General features: G+C 58.6%; 1 protein-coding gene across 1 annotated transcript; it reads right to left on the bottom strand.

The window, feature by feature from the left end:
- Nucleotides 1-210: 210 nt before the first annotated feature.
- LOC111142559 (adenosine A2a receptor) lies at nt 211-18,163 on the bottom strand. The gene is made up of 3 exons (XM_022495828.1): nt 18,116-18,163; nt 8,952-9,528; nt 211-1,998 (listed from the first exon to the last, which is right to left on the bottom strand). The coding sequence occupies exons 2-3, from the start codon at nt 9,281-9,283 to the stop codon at nt 1,092-1,094; spliced, it is 1,239 nt and encodes a 412-aa protein (XP_022351536.1). The 5' UTR covers nt 9,284-9,528; nt 18,116-18,163; the 3' UTR covers nt 211-1,091.
- Nucleotides 18,164-18,610: the final 447 nt, after the last annotated feature.

Below are 18,610 nucleotides of genomic sequence, written 5' to 3'. Positions count from 1 at the left end.
GTGCATTTAGATCCTGGTGCACCCAGGCAGCCTTTTCCCTCGGGACAAGGGAGCCTGTGAGGCCCCCCAAGTCAGGCAGGGTGTCTGTCTCCAAGTACAAAGGCACACACTCTCTCACATGTGCAATACGCGCCCATATACACATATATATTCCATAGGCAAGGCTGTGGAATGGGGAAAGGAACTCAGACACCATTTTCACTGGGCAAGTTTAAAACACAAATGGCTCATTTTTATTTCATCTCAGAAAAAAAGAAAACATTCCCTTCAGACAGAAAGGCCATTGGACAGGGCCTCTGGCTGGGCAGCTCTGAGCTACCCAGGCACCCTGCACAGTGGGCCCATCCCAACCTCCTCCCCGGAGCCCACAGTCTGGCAGCATTCCATGACACCTCCTGTCCTCGAGCCCAGCTTGGTGGCCCCAGAAGATGCCGCTGGGGCAGAGTGTGTAAGAAGTGCACGGCAGCTCATGGTAACCAGAGAGGGCTGCCTGGGACTCCCTGGGCTACTGCTGGAGACAGGCTAGCAGCAGGACTGACATCAGACCCAGCAACCAGGGAAGGAAGATTTAAAAAAAAAAAAAAAAGGTATTCTTCACACAACATTTTCTCTTGGAAAAACAACAAAAGAAAAACGCCACCTCTGGGCACAGCAGCTCCTGAACCCTTGGGAAGCCTGGGGAGGGTGGTCTGTTTGTGTGGTCAGGGGCCTGTTGGAGCCATACTCCCCCACCCCCTTGCCCCAGCCTCAGGGCCAGCCAGCCTGCTCTGCCACAGATCTGCCCAGTCGGGGTGGTGCTTCTAGATGCTTCCAGAGTGGGGTACCAGGCCCTGCCCAGCCAAGATGGTCTGGTGCTGTGGCCCTGACCTGAAGCAGGGCCTCCCACCAAGAAACATCCACTCCCTCGAACTCCAGGCCCTTCCTGCTGGGCCTCATGCTGCTCCAGCCAGGGCTCCCGCCTCTCAGTCCAAAGTGGGAACTGGCCATGAAAAGGGTCTCCAGGCCCATTCACTCTTCTCCCAACGTGACTGGTTCCATCCACCAAAGAGAAAGATCTCCCTCCTGTAGGAAGGGGCAAACTCAGTGGATCGTCAGGACACGCCCGCTCCATCCTGGGCCAGGGGACCCTCGAGGCCGGGGGACTCTGGGCATGCTCCCTTGAGCTCGTGGCTGAGGAGCTCTACATCGGGGAGCCCCATGTCCCCATGGGCCTCATGGGCACTCCCTCCACTCACCAGCCCCAGGGTGTAGCCGTTGGGCCGCCGCTCAGGCTGGGGGGCGCTGCCATTGGCCCACACCCCGGGAGGATGGCCGTTGAGGCGGAGGCTGATCTGCTCTCCGTCACCGCCATGGGCTGCTAAGGCCCGGGCACTGGGGCCACCCGCCTTGAAGGGCTCCCGCCGCCTGAGGATGTGGCTGCGAATGATCTTGCGGAAGGTCTGGCGGAACTCCCGGATGCGGTAGGCATAGATGAAGGGGTTGACAACGGAATTGGTGTGGGAGAGGATGATGGTCAGGTACATGAGCTCAGGCGGGGCGTGGCTGCACGCGGGGCAGAAGAAGGTGAAGCAGTTGATGATGTGCAGAGGCAGCCAGCAGAGGGCGAAGAGCCCCACGATGATGGCCAGCGACTTGGCCGCGTGGACCTCCTTCTGCAATGTGGACCGAGCCCGCTCCCCTGGCAGAGGCTGGCTCTCCATCTGCTTTAGCTGCCGTCGGGCCGCCAAGAAGATCCGCAGGTACACGCCCAGCATGAGCAGCAGGGGCACCAGGACACAGGCGAAGAAGTTGTAGTACACCATGTAGTTCATGGGCACCACGTCCTCGAAGAGACAGGTCACCTGGCCCTCCCCGCAGACCTCTGACTGGTTCTGGCCCGCCTTTGGCGGACCACAGTTGTTCCAGCCCAGCATGGGAGTCAAGCCAATGGCAAACGACAGCACCCAGCAGACCGCAATGATGCCCTTGGCCCTTGCGCCAGTCACCAAGCCATTGTACCTGGGGAAAGGAGACCAGCATCAGAGGTCTGAAAAACCTTAAGTCTAGGTGGAGCCATGAGTCAGAAACCCAGAGGGCCTCCCCATCCCCCACCCACTGGCTAGAAGACCAGGACCAGTCATTTCCTGCCTCCTAGCCTCGGTATGGTCCTCTGTGCAGTGCAGGTCCAAGCCCTGCCTTTTCTCACAGGAGCCAACAGGACAGCAGGCTCCCTGGAGAGGAAACCACTCGGCAGACATTCAGATGATCACTAAACAGTATTACAAGTAGTCCTGGAACTCAGTAGTTCAGTTTGCGGGAATTTATAAGTGAGAGAACTTATCACCTCCATGTTGGGCTTAGTTGACGCTAGAGTAAGTTTCCCTTTAGAGTGGGAATGGGTCAGGGGTGCAGACTCAATGGCTGGGGGCAGAACCTGCCACATCAGACTTGGAGATGATTCGTGTCTCTTGTCCTCCACACTCTTCCTTCCCCACTTGACTTAAGGTCTCCAGAAGCCCCCAAGGAGCGGTGGAGGTCCTGGGCAAAATACCCTTTCTCCCCTTCAAATTCACTCCCAGCCCTCTGGAGAGACACGACTGACATCAGCTTGTCTTAACATTTATACAGTAATCTTAACGTTCAAGAGCAAAGACCTACCTAAGGTACTGAAGTCCAGAGAGGAAAAAGAATGTGTCTGAAAGCACTGAGGACTCTAGAGAGCCAGGCTCAGTCCCAGACTCAGGGCATTGACCTGATCTGCCAGCCAGGAAGTTGACCCCCCAGCCCACAAAAAAGGTGGCATAAATTTTATTAAAAGAATGGCAGTCTGAAGTACCTGGGTGGCTCAGTCAGTTGGGCGCCTGACTCTTGATTTCGGCTCAGGTCATGATCTCAGGGTCATGAGATCGAGCCCTGTGTCAGCCTCTGCGTTGAGCAGGGAGCCTGCTTGAGATTATCTCTCTCCCTCTGCACCCCCAACTCTCCCCCCCAAGTATGCCTACATGCGCACACTCTCTCTCTCTTTAGGAGAGAGAGGGAGAGAATGGGCAATCAAAACATCATCTCCTTGATTGAAGAAGGTGACCTCAGTGATCGCTGAGAGATGACCATCTGTTTAATGGTTTTGATCCTGGCAACATCAGACTGCCCTCCCCTTTACCTGGTAAACCCCACCCACCCTTCACATATCTTCCCCAAGAAGTTTCCTACCCAGATGCAGCTAATCTCTATCTGGGCCCCTGAGGCCAAGGGCCCCTTGGGGGAAGGGTTTTTCTGCAGCCATCTCTGTACTCCTGGCATGGACACAGGGGCACACAGTAGGTGCCCTTTACTTAATTCCAGAATGGGAAGCACCCACAGAAACGATCTCATCTGGGGATGGCAAACATGGGCCTATATACAGGGAGGAAGTGTGGGAGGCAGGCGGTCAGGACATCATGTGTACAAGAGACAGCTGACACTGCTCTGCCCCTGGCCACCCATGCAGAACGTGCTTCCAGTGCCGCCAGATTTCAGAGGGGCTGAGGAGCTGATCCTCTGGGTAAGATCGCCTGTGGCTTACATTTTGTCAACAAATTCAAATTAAGCGGGAGAAAAGTCTGGTGGTCTCTGACCTCTTATCTAATCCAACCGCCTCATTATATAGACAGGAAAACTAAAGCCTGAGGAGAGGAATGGCCTTGCTGTGGACTTTTCAGGAGCCCAGAGCACCCTGGGCCAAGGCAAGTGCATCAGTTCTGAATGTATGTCAGTTTTGAATCCTAACAGTAACCAGGCAGGGCCCCTCCCAGGAGCCTTCGACCCCATTTAGCAAGGGCCTCCGTGCTTGCAACAGGGCTTGGCGGAAAGAGGGTCATGGACTTGACCGTTTCTACCAAGCCACAGAGAGCCTACGCTGCTGTTTCCTATTCTGGAGCCTCAAACACAAAGGCTCAGGCTCCCCCTGCAACACACTTGATACTTACACAGCATTTGCTCTCTGTCGGGCACTATTTGTAGTACTCTACAAATTATAATTTATAGAATCTCACTGAACAGGAGGCTATTTTAATGTTGGTATTTTTCCTGAGAAAAGCGTATCCCTTCCTGAGTCCCAGTGCTGGTGTGTTCCTGCTTCGGCCATGTTCTGCTACTCTGCATCTCTGAGCCTTAGTTTCCTCATTTGTAAAATGGGGCTAAGAATCCAGGGCCTGTGAGCACTGTCCCATGAGGGCAGAATGTAAAATCCGTGGGTGGAGGTTGCGGACAGGTGAACTGTGACTGAGGGTGGAGAACTTCTCGGCCGAGCTGTGCACACAAGATGCGGGCTGCTCCAGGGAAAGGGAGCTTCCTGTCGTTTGAGGCAAGCCAGCAGAAGCAAGCACCTGTGGGGATGGTGTAGAGGACCCCGGAGACCACCTGCTTTGGGGATTTCCAAGCTGTCCTCCTGTAGCCAACCTGCGATTCCCAGGCAATCACAGAGATAGGCTGCTGAGGAAGGGAGGCAGCTTAATAGTCACTGAATGAATGAGCTGGTGGGGACCCCAGGGTCCAGCCCAAAGACTTCCAGGATAGTTTGAAAATCCCTGGTCTGTCCAGCTGTCTGCTTTTTACAGACAAGGAAACCCAGGAGGGGAAGTCGGGCACTCGATTTTAAAATGAAAGCCCCCGGGGCGCCTGGGTGGCTCAGTGGGTTAAAGCCTCTGCCTTCGGCTCAGGTCATGATCCCAGCGTCCTGGGATCGAGCCCCGTATCGGGCTCTCTGCTCTGCAGGGAGCCTGCTTCCTCCCCTCTCTCTGCCTGCCTCTCTGCCTACTTGTGATCTCTGTCTGTCAGATAAGTAAATAAAATCTTTAAAAAAATAAAAAATAAAAAAATAAAACGAAAGCCCCTTGTAGGGACAGAAACCCATGTTAATAGCGCTCACTTGTGGCATGCCAAGAATATCTCCGAGAGGATTCCCAACACTGCCTTCCAGGAAGAGAACTGAAGGCAGGGCAGGGGACAAAAGGGACAGTTTTTCACCATATACCCTGTTGTTTCTTTTTGATGTTTTAGTATGTGCAGGTAATTATTTAAACACACAAACACCCATCAAACAAATTAATTTTGTTATTCAGAAGAAAAGTCCTTAGGCCGAGAGCCCTAGACCCAGGCCCCTGGGGAGCTGGAACAGCATTAGGGCCCAAATGGAGTAACAGCCAAGCCACAGCCTGACCCAAGGGCATCCCCTGGGCTGCGTCTATGATGGATGGTAGACGCAGCCCAGGGGATGCCAGTCCCGCCTTGGCCTCCTGGGCCCTGGACATGGGCCTCCAGTGTAAGTGGTGCCAAATGCATCCAGCACAAGCCTCTGCCATTCAGGGGGGCCCAGCGGCACCACAGGGAGCGGGTGCCAGGGCACTGCTCGGCACGTTTGGGGGTACCTCTGCATCCATGCATCTTCCAGCTCCCAGGCCGCCCCTTCCCAGGGACTCCCCATTACCCATGTTGGGGGCTTCCTCTGTGATCCCAGAATACCACCCACAGCTCCAGGTGGGGCTTCATGTGCATTTTCCCTACACTGACAGAAGGCGGGGGCTTTCCGAAATTGTCCAAAGAGGTCAATGATCTAAGAAATGAAGAGCCATGGGTGAAACCCAAACTCCTTCCGGGGCAGAGGCAGGCCTGAGCCAGCCTCATACCCTCCCTGCCCTCCTGTTCTTCTGTCACCTCTCCTTGGCCCAGAGCCCATGTATTCATTCCTTCCTTGGAGCCTTTGTCTAGGCTTGGCCCACTCCTGTTACACTTGCCCCCACACATACCCATCCTGTAAGACCCGTCTGGCATCACCTCCTCCAGGGAGCCCTCTCTCCCAATCCTGCCCTCCTTAGAAGCCAGGAACTTGGTTTTTGTCTCCATGGGGCGATTCACCACATACACCTCAGATCTTTGCACCAACTGCTGCTCTAAATGTGGCCTATTTTCCAAGGAGAGTGAGTGTTTGCCAGGGGCTAATGTGAGAGGCAGGACACAAGGCGCACAAGTAACAAAATCTCTCTCCCTAGGCTTTCTGTCCTTTGGGGATACTGAGAGCTCCATCTCTGCCTCTGGCCAGGTTGCTTCTCATTGGCTTCTTGACTAAGCCCTGCCATAGCCACCAGGGTCCCTGCACTTGGGAAGAAGCACAGATTTTTCTGAAACTGAGTTTTTTAAGAAAGGAAGAGAGAGGGGCACCTGGGTGCATCAGTTGTTTAAGGGTCTGACTTCAGCTCAGGTCATGATCTTGGGGTCCTGGGACTGAGCCCCATGTCAGGCTCCCTGCTCAGCCGGGAGTCTGCTTCTCCCTTTGTCCCTCCCTTTACCCACTACCGCCCCGCCCCCTGCCCTGTTGTGTGCTCTCTCTCAAATAAATAAATAAAAAGTCTAAAAAAAGAAAGAGAGGGAGAGGAAGGAAAGCAAGGAAAGGAAAGGAAGGAAGGAAGAAGGGAAGGGAAGGAAGAGAAAGAAGGAAAGAGAAAGAGAGAGAGAAATGAGGGGTGAGTGACACGGGCCTGGGGCTAGATGTCCAGGGCAGCAGTCAGGGGATGGGCTCCTGAGAGCTGCCAAAGGCACCTGCCGAGCGGAGCAGAGGAGCGGAGCAGAGGAGCGGAGGTTTCCCACTGGCAGGGGACGGGGGAGAGGCAGGGGCTCCAGGTTCTCTTCTGTCTCCACTTTGTTCCCCCTTGCACCTTCATGCACCTCACCCTCCCCGCCCCAGGGCCCTTGAGGAATAAGAAAGCAGAGAGACCCAAGGGAGCCTAGAACTTCAGGAAGGGCCCCAGAGCCGCCCCACAACCCCGAGTCAGCAGACACCGGCCTCTCCATGAGTAATAGAAGGGTCATAACATCTGCGCTGGCCCTGATGCCGGGCTGTGAGGATCAAAGGAGAAACTGCGCTAACATCCTCTGGCAACGGGAGGGGATCAGCCACAGCAGAATCGTCATCCCTAACAATTCCCCGTCCAAGACATCCAGGCTGACCCTTCCAAAGCTTTATGCAGCGTTGCTCAAACAGCCAGGATCTGGGTGGACCTGGGTCCCACTCCAGGAGACTGGGAGAACTGGAGGTTGCGGATGGGGCGGGGCAGGTCCAGGCTCCATTCAGGGGCCCAGCTCCAAAACTCCAGGCACTCCACCAGGAGCAGGTTCCCTAGCTGCTCCACCCCACCGAACCTCCCTCCTCCTGGCCCCATCCCTCCCATCTGCTCACTGGATCCTTACCACACCTTTGTGAGCTCAGAAGAACAGAGAGGCCTGTCCCCTTCTACAGATGAGGAAATGGGCCCAGAGAGTGACAGCTGGCTTTTTATGGTCACACAGCATGTCCCTTACTCCTACATCAGGATTCATTCTCTTGACTCTCCGAATACAGAGGGAGAAGCAAAAGAAGCTGAGACCCTTTCGTTGAGCCCCGATCTCTCCCTAGAATGCTGTTGCCCTTTAAATTGGGGAAGGAAGTGAAAGCGAGGTCTCTCATTCCCTACTGAGTGTTCCCAACAGGGCTGGCCCAGGCCCAGCTCATGCTCAGCCTGGCCCCTAAAGCAGACACCAAATTCTCTGCTCTCTGGTCTTCCTGGGATCCTGTGTTCTGACCTGTCCCTCAGTGAGCCTGGACCCTGGACCCTGCACGACGAGGCCAGTCCTCTATGGGCTGGCCAGAGTCTCCTCTTCAACAAGGGTCATAAGCTCTCCTGAGACTAGCGACCCTACAGGGCCATACGGGGCCCAGGCTCCTCCCTTCCTTCGAGCAGCACAGGGAGGGTGCCTGCTTCCCCCTTCCAGCCCACGTAACAGCAGTGGCCAGGTACAGGTCTGGGAGCCCAGGGCCACCCTGTCACCCTGTTTCCCAAAGACTGAGCTGCAGTGGGTGACAGGCCACAGCTCTTCGCAGGCCCAGGCCCAGGCCCAACTGTGCTGCCAACTCGTTGGGTGGCCCTGAGTGCTGGCTCCCTTCTCTGAGCCTCATTTCTCTATCTGGAAGATGAGAAGAAATGACCTCTAAGGGCCCCCTTAGGTTTGACACTCTGGCCTGCTTCACAGGAAGGCACTTGACCTGTCTGGGAGAATTCACCACAGGGCCAGGTACCTGGGTCCTTTGAGAACCCCCTCAGCGTCTGCAGCCACTGGGCTGTGGAACCCAGCTCCCAGATGCACAGTCAAGGAAGTGGGGCTGGAGGAACCCCCACCCCCATCCCAACCCCTACCCTGGGGGAGAGAGGTACTTCCTAGCTTCCCTCAGGGCCAGCTAGGTGGAGGCTGCATTAAATAAGCTCTTGGCCTCAGGGAAAGTCTTCATTTACACAATCCAGAGCTGAAGTCACTTCACAAAAGATTCACCATGAAAACCCCCTCTGCTAGCTGAGCACAGAGGCTCTCTCCAAGACCATGAATACTTGCTGACCTGAGGAGCACAAAATTTGCATATTGGTCCAAGTGACTCACTGTGGCACTCAGCCAAGTCACTTCCCCTCCCTGGGTCATTTTCCTAATGTGCAAACTGTGCGACTGGCCCAGAGGAGCTGGAGGCGGGCCTGCGGGCAGGCTTCTAGCTCGGAGGGCCTGTGGTTTCCCGTAGCGCCCCGCCCCAGCCCAGCATCACACTGTGTGAGAAAATGGCCCAGATGCACCGCCCAGGCCCGGGCCACACGCATCTGCCAGCAGCCAAAGCAGCAGCCTCAGCCACACAGCCTGGGGAAGACCGGGGAGGGCCACGGTGCCTGGGGCCCACAGGGGTCCCCTGGATTGGCATGCTCCCCGGCCACGTGCCGAGCCCTAGGCAGCCTCAGCCTGGGCCCCGTGGAGCTGTCCTCAGCTCCACACGCAGACATCAAAGACCAAAACGTGAGCCCAGGTTCACCCTGACCCTGGCTGGGCACAGAGCAGACCTCGGCACAGATGTGAACCCCAGCATGAGGCATGCCAAGGAAGGGAAGAGGGGAGCTCCAACCCACCGGCACCGGCCCCCAGCTCACCGGAGTGGGATGCGGATGGCGATGTAGCGGTCAATGGCGATGGCCAGGAGGCTGAAGATGGAGCTCTGCGTGAGGACCAGGACAAAGCAGGCGAAGAAGAGGCAGCTGTGGCAGGCAGCGCAGAACCCTGTGCTGATGGTGATGGCGAAGGGGATGGCGAGGACTCCCACAGCAATGTCGGCAGCCGCCAGGGACACCACAAAGTAGTTGGTGACGTTCTGCAGGTTGCTGTTCAGCCACACGGCCCAGCACACCAGCACGTTGCCCAGGATGGCCAGCACGGCGATGGCCAGCTCCACCGTGATGTACACCCAGAAGCCCATGGTGGGCATGGCCGCAGACAGGCAGGGTCAGCAAGGACGCGGGCCAGGCCAGCTCACGGTCCATAGCTGCAGCGCAGCTGGCCCTGCCCAGGCCCCTGAGCCCCTTCTTCACAGGAGCCAAGAGCGTCCCTGCCTGGGAGGGGAAAACCCCCAAGGGCTTTTTCACAGCCAACGCCAAGTCTCCAGAAACCAGGCCCTTTGCAGGGGCTCTGGCAGCATCCTGGCTCAGCTCGGCTTCGCGGTCCCCGAGACACCTGCCGAGGGAGAAGCCTTGTGAGGAGCTGGACCCCAGGCAGAGAGGGCAACGCTGAAGATTCCCGGGGGCAGCCATCAGTGCCACTCACCAAAGCCCTCCCCGCAGGCCAGGCATCAGCCCAAGAACAACCCACTGTGCCTGGACACTGGGCTGGGGACCAGGCTTGGCCCTTGTGTTTTCTCAGCAAGACAGGAATCTTGTGTTGCCCCCCATGCTCAGCTTCCCAAGACTTTTGGGACAGCCCTGCCAGTCTCCTGGGTCCCTGAGTTCACTGCCACCCCCAGGACCCTTCCAGAAAGCCCCCCTCACTCCTCAGCTCTCCCAGGCCCACCCACCTTCTCTCTTGACCAGCCTCAGTCCTCTCTGTCCCCTAAGAGCTCTCCTTGGGAAACACCAGTACCTACCTAGGCCGCTGGGTTAAGGAGAGGCCCAGAGATACCTAGAGCTCTGATCTGGAAGGACCTGGGTGGCCCGTCTGGTCCTGTGTCCCGCTGCCGGCAGGTGAGACCCCATGCCCTCGCTGGTGATGCCATACAATGTGGAGGAGCATGCACAAAGGCAGCCCGCCCCTTAGCAGCCCCTGCTGGCTGCCTGCACGTCTGGGCGGGGAGCGCCCTCCTCTCCTTTCTCTCCTCCCACCTCCCCTCCCTCCTCCCATGCCGCTCCCCAACCTGCTCCTCTGCCTGGCTAATGCCAGGGTAGACTTAGTGTCGTGCTGGGCAGAAAGCAGAGGGCTCAGCCAGGACTTGCTGGAGAACTGCAGGCAAGGATGGTTTTTTTCTTTTCTAGGCCTCAGTTTCTTCATTGATACCATGATGAGACTGGACCCCAGAGAGCCTCTGGGGACCACGGCGGCACTCACTCAAGATTCCATGAGAAGGAAATAAATAGACCTGAAAGAGCTCTCCCAGAGTAAAACGTCAGAGAGGTGTAAGGAATTAAATCCCGCAGAAGCACAGGCAGAATTCGAGGTTTTGGGCTCCCCCAGTGCAAACCCTCAGGGTTCCCTTGAGCTTGTGAAATGGTCTCCATCTGCCCCTATCAGACTGGGGGCCGCTCCCCACTGCCTTTGCCCCCACCTGTCACACTCATAGGTGCTGCCTCGTGGCGTCCCCTCATGCCAAATCCAACACCTCTCCAGTCCCGGGCCCTCCCGGGGCCCCAGGTGCGCGCGGGCAGCAGCTCCTGCCTGCATGGGGACAAGAGGCTGGAACCTGCCTTTCCTCCACCCACACGTGGACTCGGGAAAGTGTGTCTTCCTTCACTCCTCCAGGACACAAGGGATAGAGCAGGCCTGGGAACCTTGGGAGAAGGTGACTCATGGTCCCTTGCCATCTTCCCAGGGCCAGGCTCCCCCCGCCCCATCCAGGAGGTGACAGGGGGCTGCAACAGAGAAACACAAGTCTTCTAACTCCAGTGTGCCTCAGGCGGCCCAGACTGCACCTGAGGGCTGGTCCCTGTGCCCACCGGGAGGCTCGAACAGAACACCCGACCCCAGGAAACAGGACAGAGAAGAGGAGGCGAAGTCCCTGAAGAGTGGAGGGTTCCCGCAGCCTGCGGCAGACCCGGTGGGCTTCCCCCATGCCCAGCGGGGCCCACTACCAAGGGGGCCAGAATGAATCCCAAGTGCCCGCTGTACGCAGGGTATTTGCCAGCCACTGCCCACGAAGCATGTCAGTGGCAGAGGACGATGAGACCAAGTCTCCTGGTACTATCCCTGGTCCCAGAGTGTCCCTGGCCTAGAGCCCAAAGCAGCACTCACCAGGGAACCCCCAACTGCAGAAGCTGGGTGTCCAGGGTCCAATTTTTATTCGGCAAAGGGAAGTGACAGTCCCAAGACTGCCTGCCACTCAGGGGCATCCCAGGCCCAGCAGCAGAGGCAGCAGGCCACAGTCCAGTGGGGTCTGGCCAGGCCCAGTAAGCCTCAGGGACCCTGTCCCCTGCCGCCAGTAAGCTGTCTGCCCTCTACCCTCTTCATCGTCACCCACCGCCCTCCTTACCCGGACTTTGGCCTCTCCATGGGACTTGGCATCAAGAGGCGCTCCAGCGTCTGCCAATCAGACCAGCCCAGGCTAGTAGCCTGACTTGGCCCCAGACCATTGTCCAGATTCCAAGGGTCCTTCCTGGGGGAGGATGAGGCAGGAGCCCTGGCAGTCCACTTGACCCAAATACATATCATATTTCTGCGGTGCTGAGGCCGGGCTGCCCTACCCCACTGCCCAGAGCACTGCTGGTGGGGTCACACTACGAGCACCTGTCCTGGAGGCCAGGCTGACTCCACGAGCCAGGATGCCTGGACTGGCAAGGCCTTCAAGGGGCCTAACCCGGCCCTGTGTTTGGTGAGGCTCTCCTGGCAGCCCCGAGTACCTGCCTGCGTACCCCCAGTCCTCAGGGCCTCCCTACCACCTTCTGCGCTATGGGCTCCCATGGTCAAGAGCACCTAGTAGCGACACTCTTCCTGATGACACTGAAGTCATCGTACCTGCGGTGCCCTCCCACTCTCACTGGATGCAGCGGGTCCTCCTGGTCAGCTCCTCCCGCCCATATCAGTCCTGCGAGGACCTAATGCCCCTTTCGGCTGGGTCCTGAAAGGCTGCCTCTTTGCACATCTGGCTCCCCGTCTGCCCTTCCTACAGCATTCCTGCGGGCTCTTCCCACTGCTGCCGGCACCTCCTGGGGTAAGACTGGCCTGGCCCCACAGGCAGCCTGGGCATCTGTCAAACCAGAGTGCCAGCCCCAAGCCAAGGACATCCGTGCAACCCAAGGCACCAGGGGACAGACAGGGCAGGAAGAGGGCTGAACAGCCTCCTACTGGAGCTCTTCTGCGGGAAGGTTGGGAGCTTCCCAGCCATGGATAGGCAAATGAGCCCAGGGGGTCGGGGCACCCTGACTTGCGACCTTTGTCAGACTTTCGTGGTGTAAATGCTCCCAGTGGAGCCAATGTCAAGCTACGTGTCATTGACAAGAAATGTGAAGTAGCACACACAGCTCAAGAGAACCTGTGTCACTCGGCTCTGGCCACCATTGAGCCACCGAGCCCTGCACTCTCCCTGGATGCCAGGACTCTACTCCAGAACCTCTTAGCATGGGCGGCCTGCTTGGGAGCTCACAATATGAGAGCATGGTGACAAGGGGGTCATCTGTTCTCACTGGCCCCATGAGCTCCATTTTACAGATGAGGAAGCGAAGTCCCAAAGAAGTTAACGACCTCTCCCAGCCTTTCCAAGAGCATGAAAGGGGGGAATAGAGCTGAGGGAAATGCTCAATGAAAACACAGCAGCAGGAAGATTTCCTGGGGCCTCCTGGCCCCACTCAGCTTCCCTCCCTTCAGAGGCCTCCTAGAGCGACAGGAAGGTCTGAGGCCCAAGGGGAGAGGGACAGGGGTGGAGCCAGAATCTGGCAATTTCCTATCCCTCTCTGTCGGCTCTATCTAATTAATTCTTGAGTCATCTGTTGCTAGCCAGGAAAGGAAATTAAATGTTAATAATGTAATATTTCTCCCTGATTATCCCTTACTGGGGACAGGGCAGAGGGCAGAAGCTGTCCCATCAAAACTAGAGACACGTGCACGATAAGCCTGGAGAGGACAACCCCGCAGGATTCCCCCCGGTTAGATCAGAACTAACTGTTACTTCTTCCAGCCTACCTCCTCACCCCCACCGACCTGGCCACTTTAATTAAAACTCCATTTAATCAAAACCCACATACTTCCTGGCCCACTTCTGGCTTCTTGTAAGTCACACTAGCAAGGCTTTCTGTACACATGCGCAGATGGCGTCTGTGTCCCCAGAGTCTGCTGGACGGAGGTGCCTGCTAGCTTCCAGGCAGGACCCCATACCTTTGTCCCTGGGTGCGGCACAGCGCAACAGACCAGGCCCAGTGTCGGGACTCGGACACGGGATAACCATGCTTGGCGCAGTCCTGGGCTCCAGAATCCTGGCCTGAGACTCTTACCATCACTTTCTCACAGCAAACGTTACACCAGTGCCTACTCTGGGCCAAGCAGCATCCCAGCTGCTGCATCACAGGGAGCTCTGTGCCTCGTGCTGCTGAGCCTGGCCCCAGAAGGGTCCTGAGCCTCTAGAAGGGGGCCTTGAAGGAAGAACTGTCCCAGGAGACTGCTGAGAGCCAGCTGCTCCCCAGGTGTGCGGTCACTCCCCGTCTCCAGGGCCTCAGGTCCCACTTATGATGAGCCTGCGAACCGCAATTGCGAAGCACAGGAGAAAAACTCCAGCTAAGATAAGCAACAGCACCCAAACTACGGAGATTCATCCATTCGGGAAGACATGAAGGTAATAATCTCATAATGCTTTTCAAAGACATTTAGGATCTTTAAAGAGATGAGAAAAGGAATAGCATCCACAAGCAAGAACAAGAACGTACGACTCGACGGGTAGAGATGAAACAAGAACAGATGAACATGAACAAGAAATAATAAAAAATCCCTGCAATGAAAAATAAAGGGCCTGAGGCAGAGCACAATCCGCGTGATGCACTTCGGGCGTGCACACAGTTGCAGACGACCGGGGGTCTGAGGGGTGATGATCAGCACTGAGGAATGAGCACAGCAACTTCACAAAGACACAAAGCCCAGGAGGAGATCCAGCTGATCCAGCTGAGAGACCCTGAAGGTAGACGAGAAGTAGCAACACCTGTCTCACGGGAGCTCCGTCAGCATGGAGAGGCCAACAAGCAAAGAAGAAACAGTCGGACAGGCAGCTCGGCTCCGCCTCTCAATCCCAAGCCCACAGCTGGCTCTGCCATGACTGGTCTTCGGAGTGGCCCGGGGCATGGGCACAAGCCTCCCAGAACCCCAGGGGCCCTGGGGCCTACCAAGGCCCTCTCCAAACACATCAGCTGGAGTGGGGCCAGTGTCTTCCAGGGCTGCCTGGAGGTGAGCAACCACGGAGCACTGGGGCCCCTTCCTTCCCTCCTTCCCTCCCTGCAGGACAACCTCAGGACCATGGCACAGGCTGGGCCCAAAGCACCAAGCCGGCATCCGTGGTCCCCCTCCCCCACTGCCCCTCCGGAGGGTGCTGCTCTCAGCCTCAGGGGCAGGATGTGGGCAGGAACTGGTGGAGAGTGGAGAGCTAGTGGAGACGCCTGTACTGAATCTGGCCCTTAGAGTAGCCTCTGCATCCTCAGCTCCTGGGGCCCCAGGCCCAGCCCCAGCTCCTTTCTCCCCACGGGGGGCCCAGAGTCCCCCTCCAGTCCCCATACATCCAGGCCAGATACCGGGAGAGTCTGCAGCCTCCCAGCCTGAGGTGTTCATTCACCCCCTCACTGGCCACCTCTCTGACAGCCCCCCCCCCCCAAGAAGTCACCCCACACACAAGGTGCTGGGTGCCCGTTCTGTGGCCACAGGAGCTCAGGTGTGCTCCCACTCCTGCTCCATCCCACACTCCCTGAGATCCCAAGCAAGAGTCTTCCCCTTTGTACCGAGGGTCCTGTGAGATGGCACCCACACCTCCCTCAAATGAGCCCTCTGATGGTGGGACAACAGGGACTATGATGCCTGAAGGGGACATGGGGGGGGCCTAGATGGCCCCAGTGGGCCTGGGTGGGGCCCTGGCAGAAGTGTGGTCTGTTGGAGGGCAGGAGCTCGTTAGAGGGAGGACCCACTGAGGATAGGAGGGAGGCAGGCCCACTTCTGGGGTCCCTGGGACGAAGGTGTGCTGACACAGCCCTGGGGCTGAAGGGAGAGGGTGAGAGCATCAGCCAGCAAAAGCAGCACGGCCCGTGGGTCACACCAGACGCCACGCAGCTCCGCCACTGTTCCTTGTTAACTCAGTGGGCCCCTGTACCTGGTTCCCGGTTTGCAAAGGCCATTAAGGGCCAGAGGTGAACGCCTCTGTGGTGGGTGGGCAGACAGAGACCACGAGCCCACACACCAGGAGGGGCATCAGAGTGACGCTGCCTGCCTCTCCCTGGCGCATGAAGGCCCTATCTAGAAGGTGAGCACTGGGGGCCTCCTCTCTGCATCCCAGTTACATGCTCCTACCCATTTCACACTTCCCTTCCTCCATCTGGGCCCGGCACAGACCTCCAAGGTACGACCCACAGGCACCGCACCCCAACCATTGCCTCCAGCCTCCAGACCATGTAACCCCTCCCTTCCGTGACTGCTAATGCTTCTCAGGCCCAGACCCTTTCCCTGGGGGTTGGGACTTGTTCCTTTTGCCGGCTCAGCACCTGACTCCGGGTGTCTGTCTCCTCCACAGCCCCCAAGGCACACTCCCCAAACCCCTTCTCAGCATACTTCATGCCATGGCCATCCCTCTGGTCATCCTCCCCTTAGCTGCCTTGGTCACACCTTTCAGCACCTGGTCTGAGCTGCGGCAGACAAGACAACCTCCACGGGATGGCTGGGCTGGCCGTTCCCGCTCATCCGGGTAGGGTAGCTCAGGAATGAAGCAGGTTAAAGGTTGCAGGCTGTGAAGCCCTGAAGCTCTGAAGCCAACTCCAGTCCACATGTCCCTCTGCCAACAGAGATCCCCTGTGGTATCCCCCCCCATACTGCAAGGCCAACAGCCTCCCGCTGGGTTCCCCAGCTCAAGCACAGACCCCAACCTGTCCTCTGGTCTGACCTTCTCCTTTCACGCCCATCTCTCATTTACTCTCTATCACAACCCTGTACAGAGAGCATTGGTCGTTCCGTCATGCTCGTTTTTACAAGTAAGGCAGCGAGTGCTCCAAGGTCGTGAGACCAGAACCCAGGTTTGGGCATCGAAATCTGCCATCCATTGGGTTGCCCTTGAAGCCAGCCCTTGTTCTCTTGGGCTGTGGGCTCCTAGGGGCAGGACCACGGTGTGGTTGGGGGCCTGCACCTCACAGACCAATATGAGGGAGGGCAACACAAGCAAGTCCCCAAAGGTTGGCCAGGACTGACCTGGCCCAAAGCCTCTCTCACCTGCCATCCATATCTGGGCAGCCCTCAGCTTCTCTGAGGTTCTGAACAGGGAAGCAGGCTGAGCCCAGAACCTGATCTACATGGACAGGATTAGTATAGAGGGGCAGTGACCGGAGTGACACTAGAACCTGGGAAAGCCAGGAAGACTCTAAATGGCAAGGACAGAGCAAGGACGTGTTGACACCACTACCTGTGGACAAGCCTCAGTGCGGAGCTCTGGTCACGGACCTGCTGAGACCCGAGATGGGGACCTGGCCCCCAGAGCCTTCCAGCCCAGCCAGTGCCTCTAGGACCAGCCACGGCAGGACTAAAGAGGGAGCCCCTGAACCCACAACCTCCTCCCTGGGCCACTGTGCTCCAAAAAGCTCCCCATCTTGGTCACCACAGTGGGGACAAGCAGGGCAACCACAGTGGGGCATGGAGGTAACACAGAGAGTGTCCTGGAGGGTGCAGAGGCTGGCTGGACAGCAGAGGCCAAAGGGAGGGCAGCCTGAGTTCTGAGCCAGAGGTGAGCACAGGCCCTGTGGGTGGACACGGGCCTGGGAGCTCCCCACCATGGTGAGGGAAAGCTGGACAAAGAGGCAGACTAACAGAACCCCAGGAGCCAACCACAACTCCAATCCTACAGAATGGGGAATGGGGGATGGTGAGACCTGCTGTCCAGCTTCTCCTTCTCTTTCCCTCCGCCTCTGCCTTGGCCTCTACCATCCTCCCATTTTACGGTCTGGAAAGTTAAATTCTAAAACGGCATGGCGGTCCCCGGGAACGCAGAGATCTCTGCTCCGCGGGCCCGCGGCCCCCTCCTTGATCCTTTAGGCGGTCCTGCGCCAAATCCCTCGAGGGCCGCCACCATTCCCGCCATTCCTACACCTCAGCTCCGGGCAGCCCGGCAGACGGCCAGGTCCACTCCGAGGCGCGCAGCCACCCTGCCCGGCCTCCGGACTCCCTTGGGTCCCCCAAGTCCGGGTGTCGCCACCACTGCCCCCCGAACGCTCCCGCCTCGGCCCAGCGTTCTAGACTCCCCTTCTCGCCGCGCCCGGGCGTTCGGGATGCCGAGCAGCTGCCCTCGCCGTTCCTCCCCGGGAATGCGGTCCTCGCCCCGGGCTGCTCCACCTGCGGAAGCCCTCTCTCGCCCCCGGGGGTACGACCCGCCTTCTCTCCGTCCGCACCTCTGCGCCCCCAGCCCACCCCCTCCGGGCGCGTCCGGAAGGTTCGCCGAGTGCCCTGGGGCCGGCCCGTGGTGCCTAGACGGACCGACGGACGTCCCCGCACGTCACCTGCGGGTCCAGACTCCTGCCCGCCAACCCCCGCCGCCGGGGCCGTCGGGCTCTAGCGTCCCCACCCCTCCACGCCGACCCGTGCGCACCTTCCGGTCCAGTCTGGGGCGGCCCGAAGGGTCCGCACACCGCCCCCCGACCGGGCTTAGGACGTGCGTCCCCGCCTGAGCCGCCCCTGCACCCGCCATTGCGGTCCCCGCCTCGGGGCAGAGCTCGGACCCCAGCCCTGTGAACTCGCTCTCGGGATGGCGGGAAGAGAGGGTCGGGGCGGCGGGGTGCCCTGAAGGGAGGGGTCCCGCGCCACCCGTCCCACCCAGCCCCTCAGCCTCCGACGGCCCCATGACGTCCGGCCGCCCGCCAAGGACCCTCGGGACCCCGGACCGGAGACCCCGACTGACCTGCAGCTCGCGCGCCGGCTCCCGCTGTCTCCGCGGCGTCTCAGGCTCAGGCTCCAGCCGCGTCGCTCATGGGCGCCCCCTGCAGGCGGCTTCGAGACTTGCACTGTCCCCGCCCCGCCCCGCCGCGCTGGGAAACCGAGGTCCTGAGTTCCCCCCGGAGATTGGAGGAACTGGCTTGAGAACCTGGGGGATGCCCGCAGTAGGACGAAGCCACGACGGGCTGGACCGCGCCACATCCCTGCCCGCGTCCCCCAGCGTGTTCTTCCTGGCTTGCGTCCGTCTGGCCACCTCCGGCGCCACACCCCCCTCCCTTCGATGAGTGTCCTGGCCAGTTCTCCTCCCCGCCCAGTGAAGCCGCCCGGCCCTTGGCCCGCACTCCCTTTCCTCCAAGAAGGCTGAAGGGCTTCCCCTGCTGCTCTGGTCCTCTCGGAGCTCTGCTATATCCCTTATCATTGTAGCTGAGTTGGGGTGGTGCCTGCCTTTGTCATCCCTCCC

Source organism: Enhydra lutris, unplaced genomic scaffold (assembly GCF_002288905.1).
Source record: "Enhydra lutris kenyoni isolate GAN:26980312 unplaced genomic scaffold, ASM228890v2 scaffoldscaffold8, whole genome shotgun sequence".
Lineage (NCBI taxonomy): Eukaryota > Metazoa > Chordata > Mammalia > Carnivora > Mustelidae > Enhydra > Enhydra lutris.
Note: the sequence above shows the minus strand (reverse complement) of the source record. Positions and strands in the feature narration are given on the sequence as shown.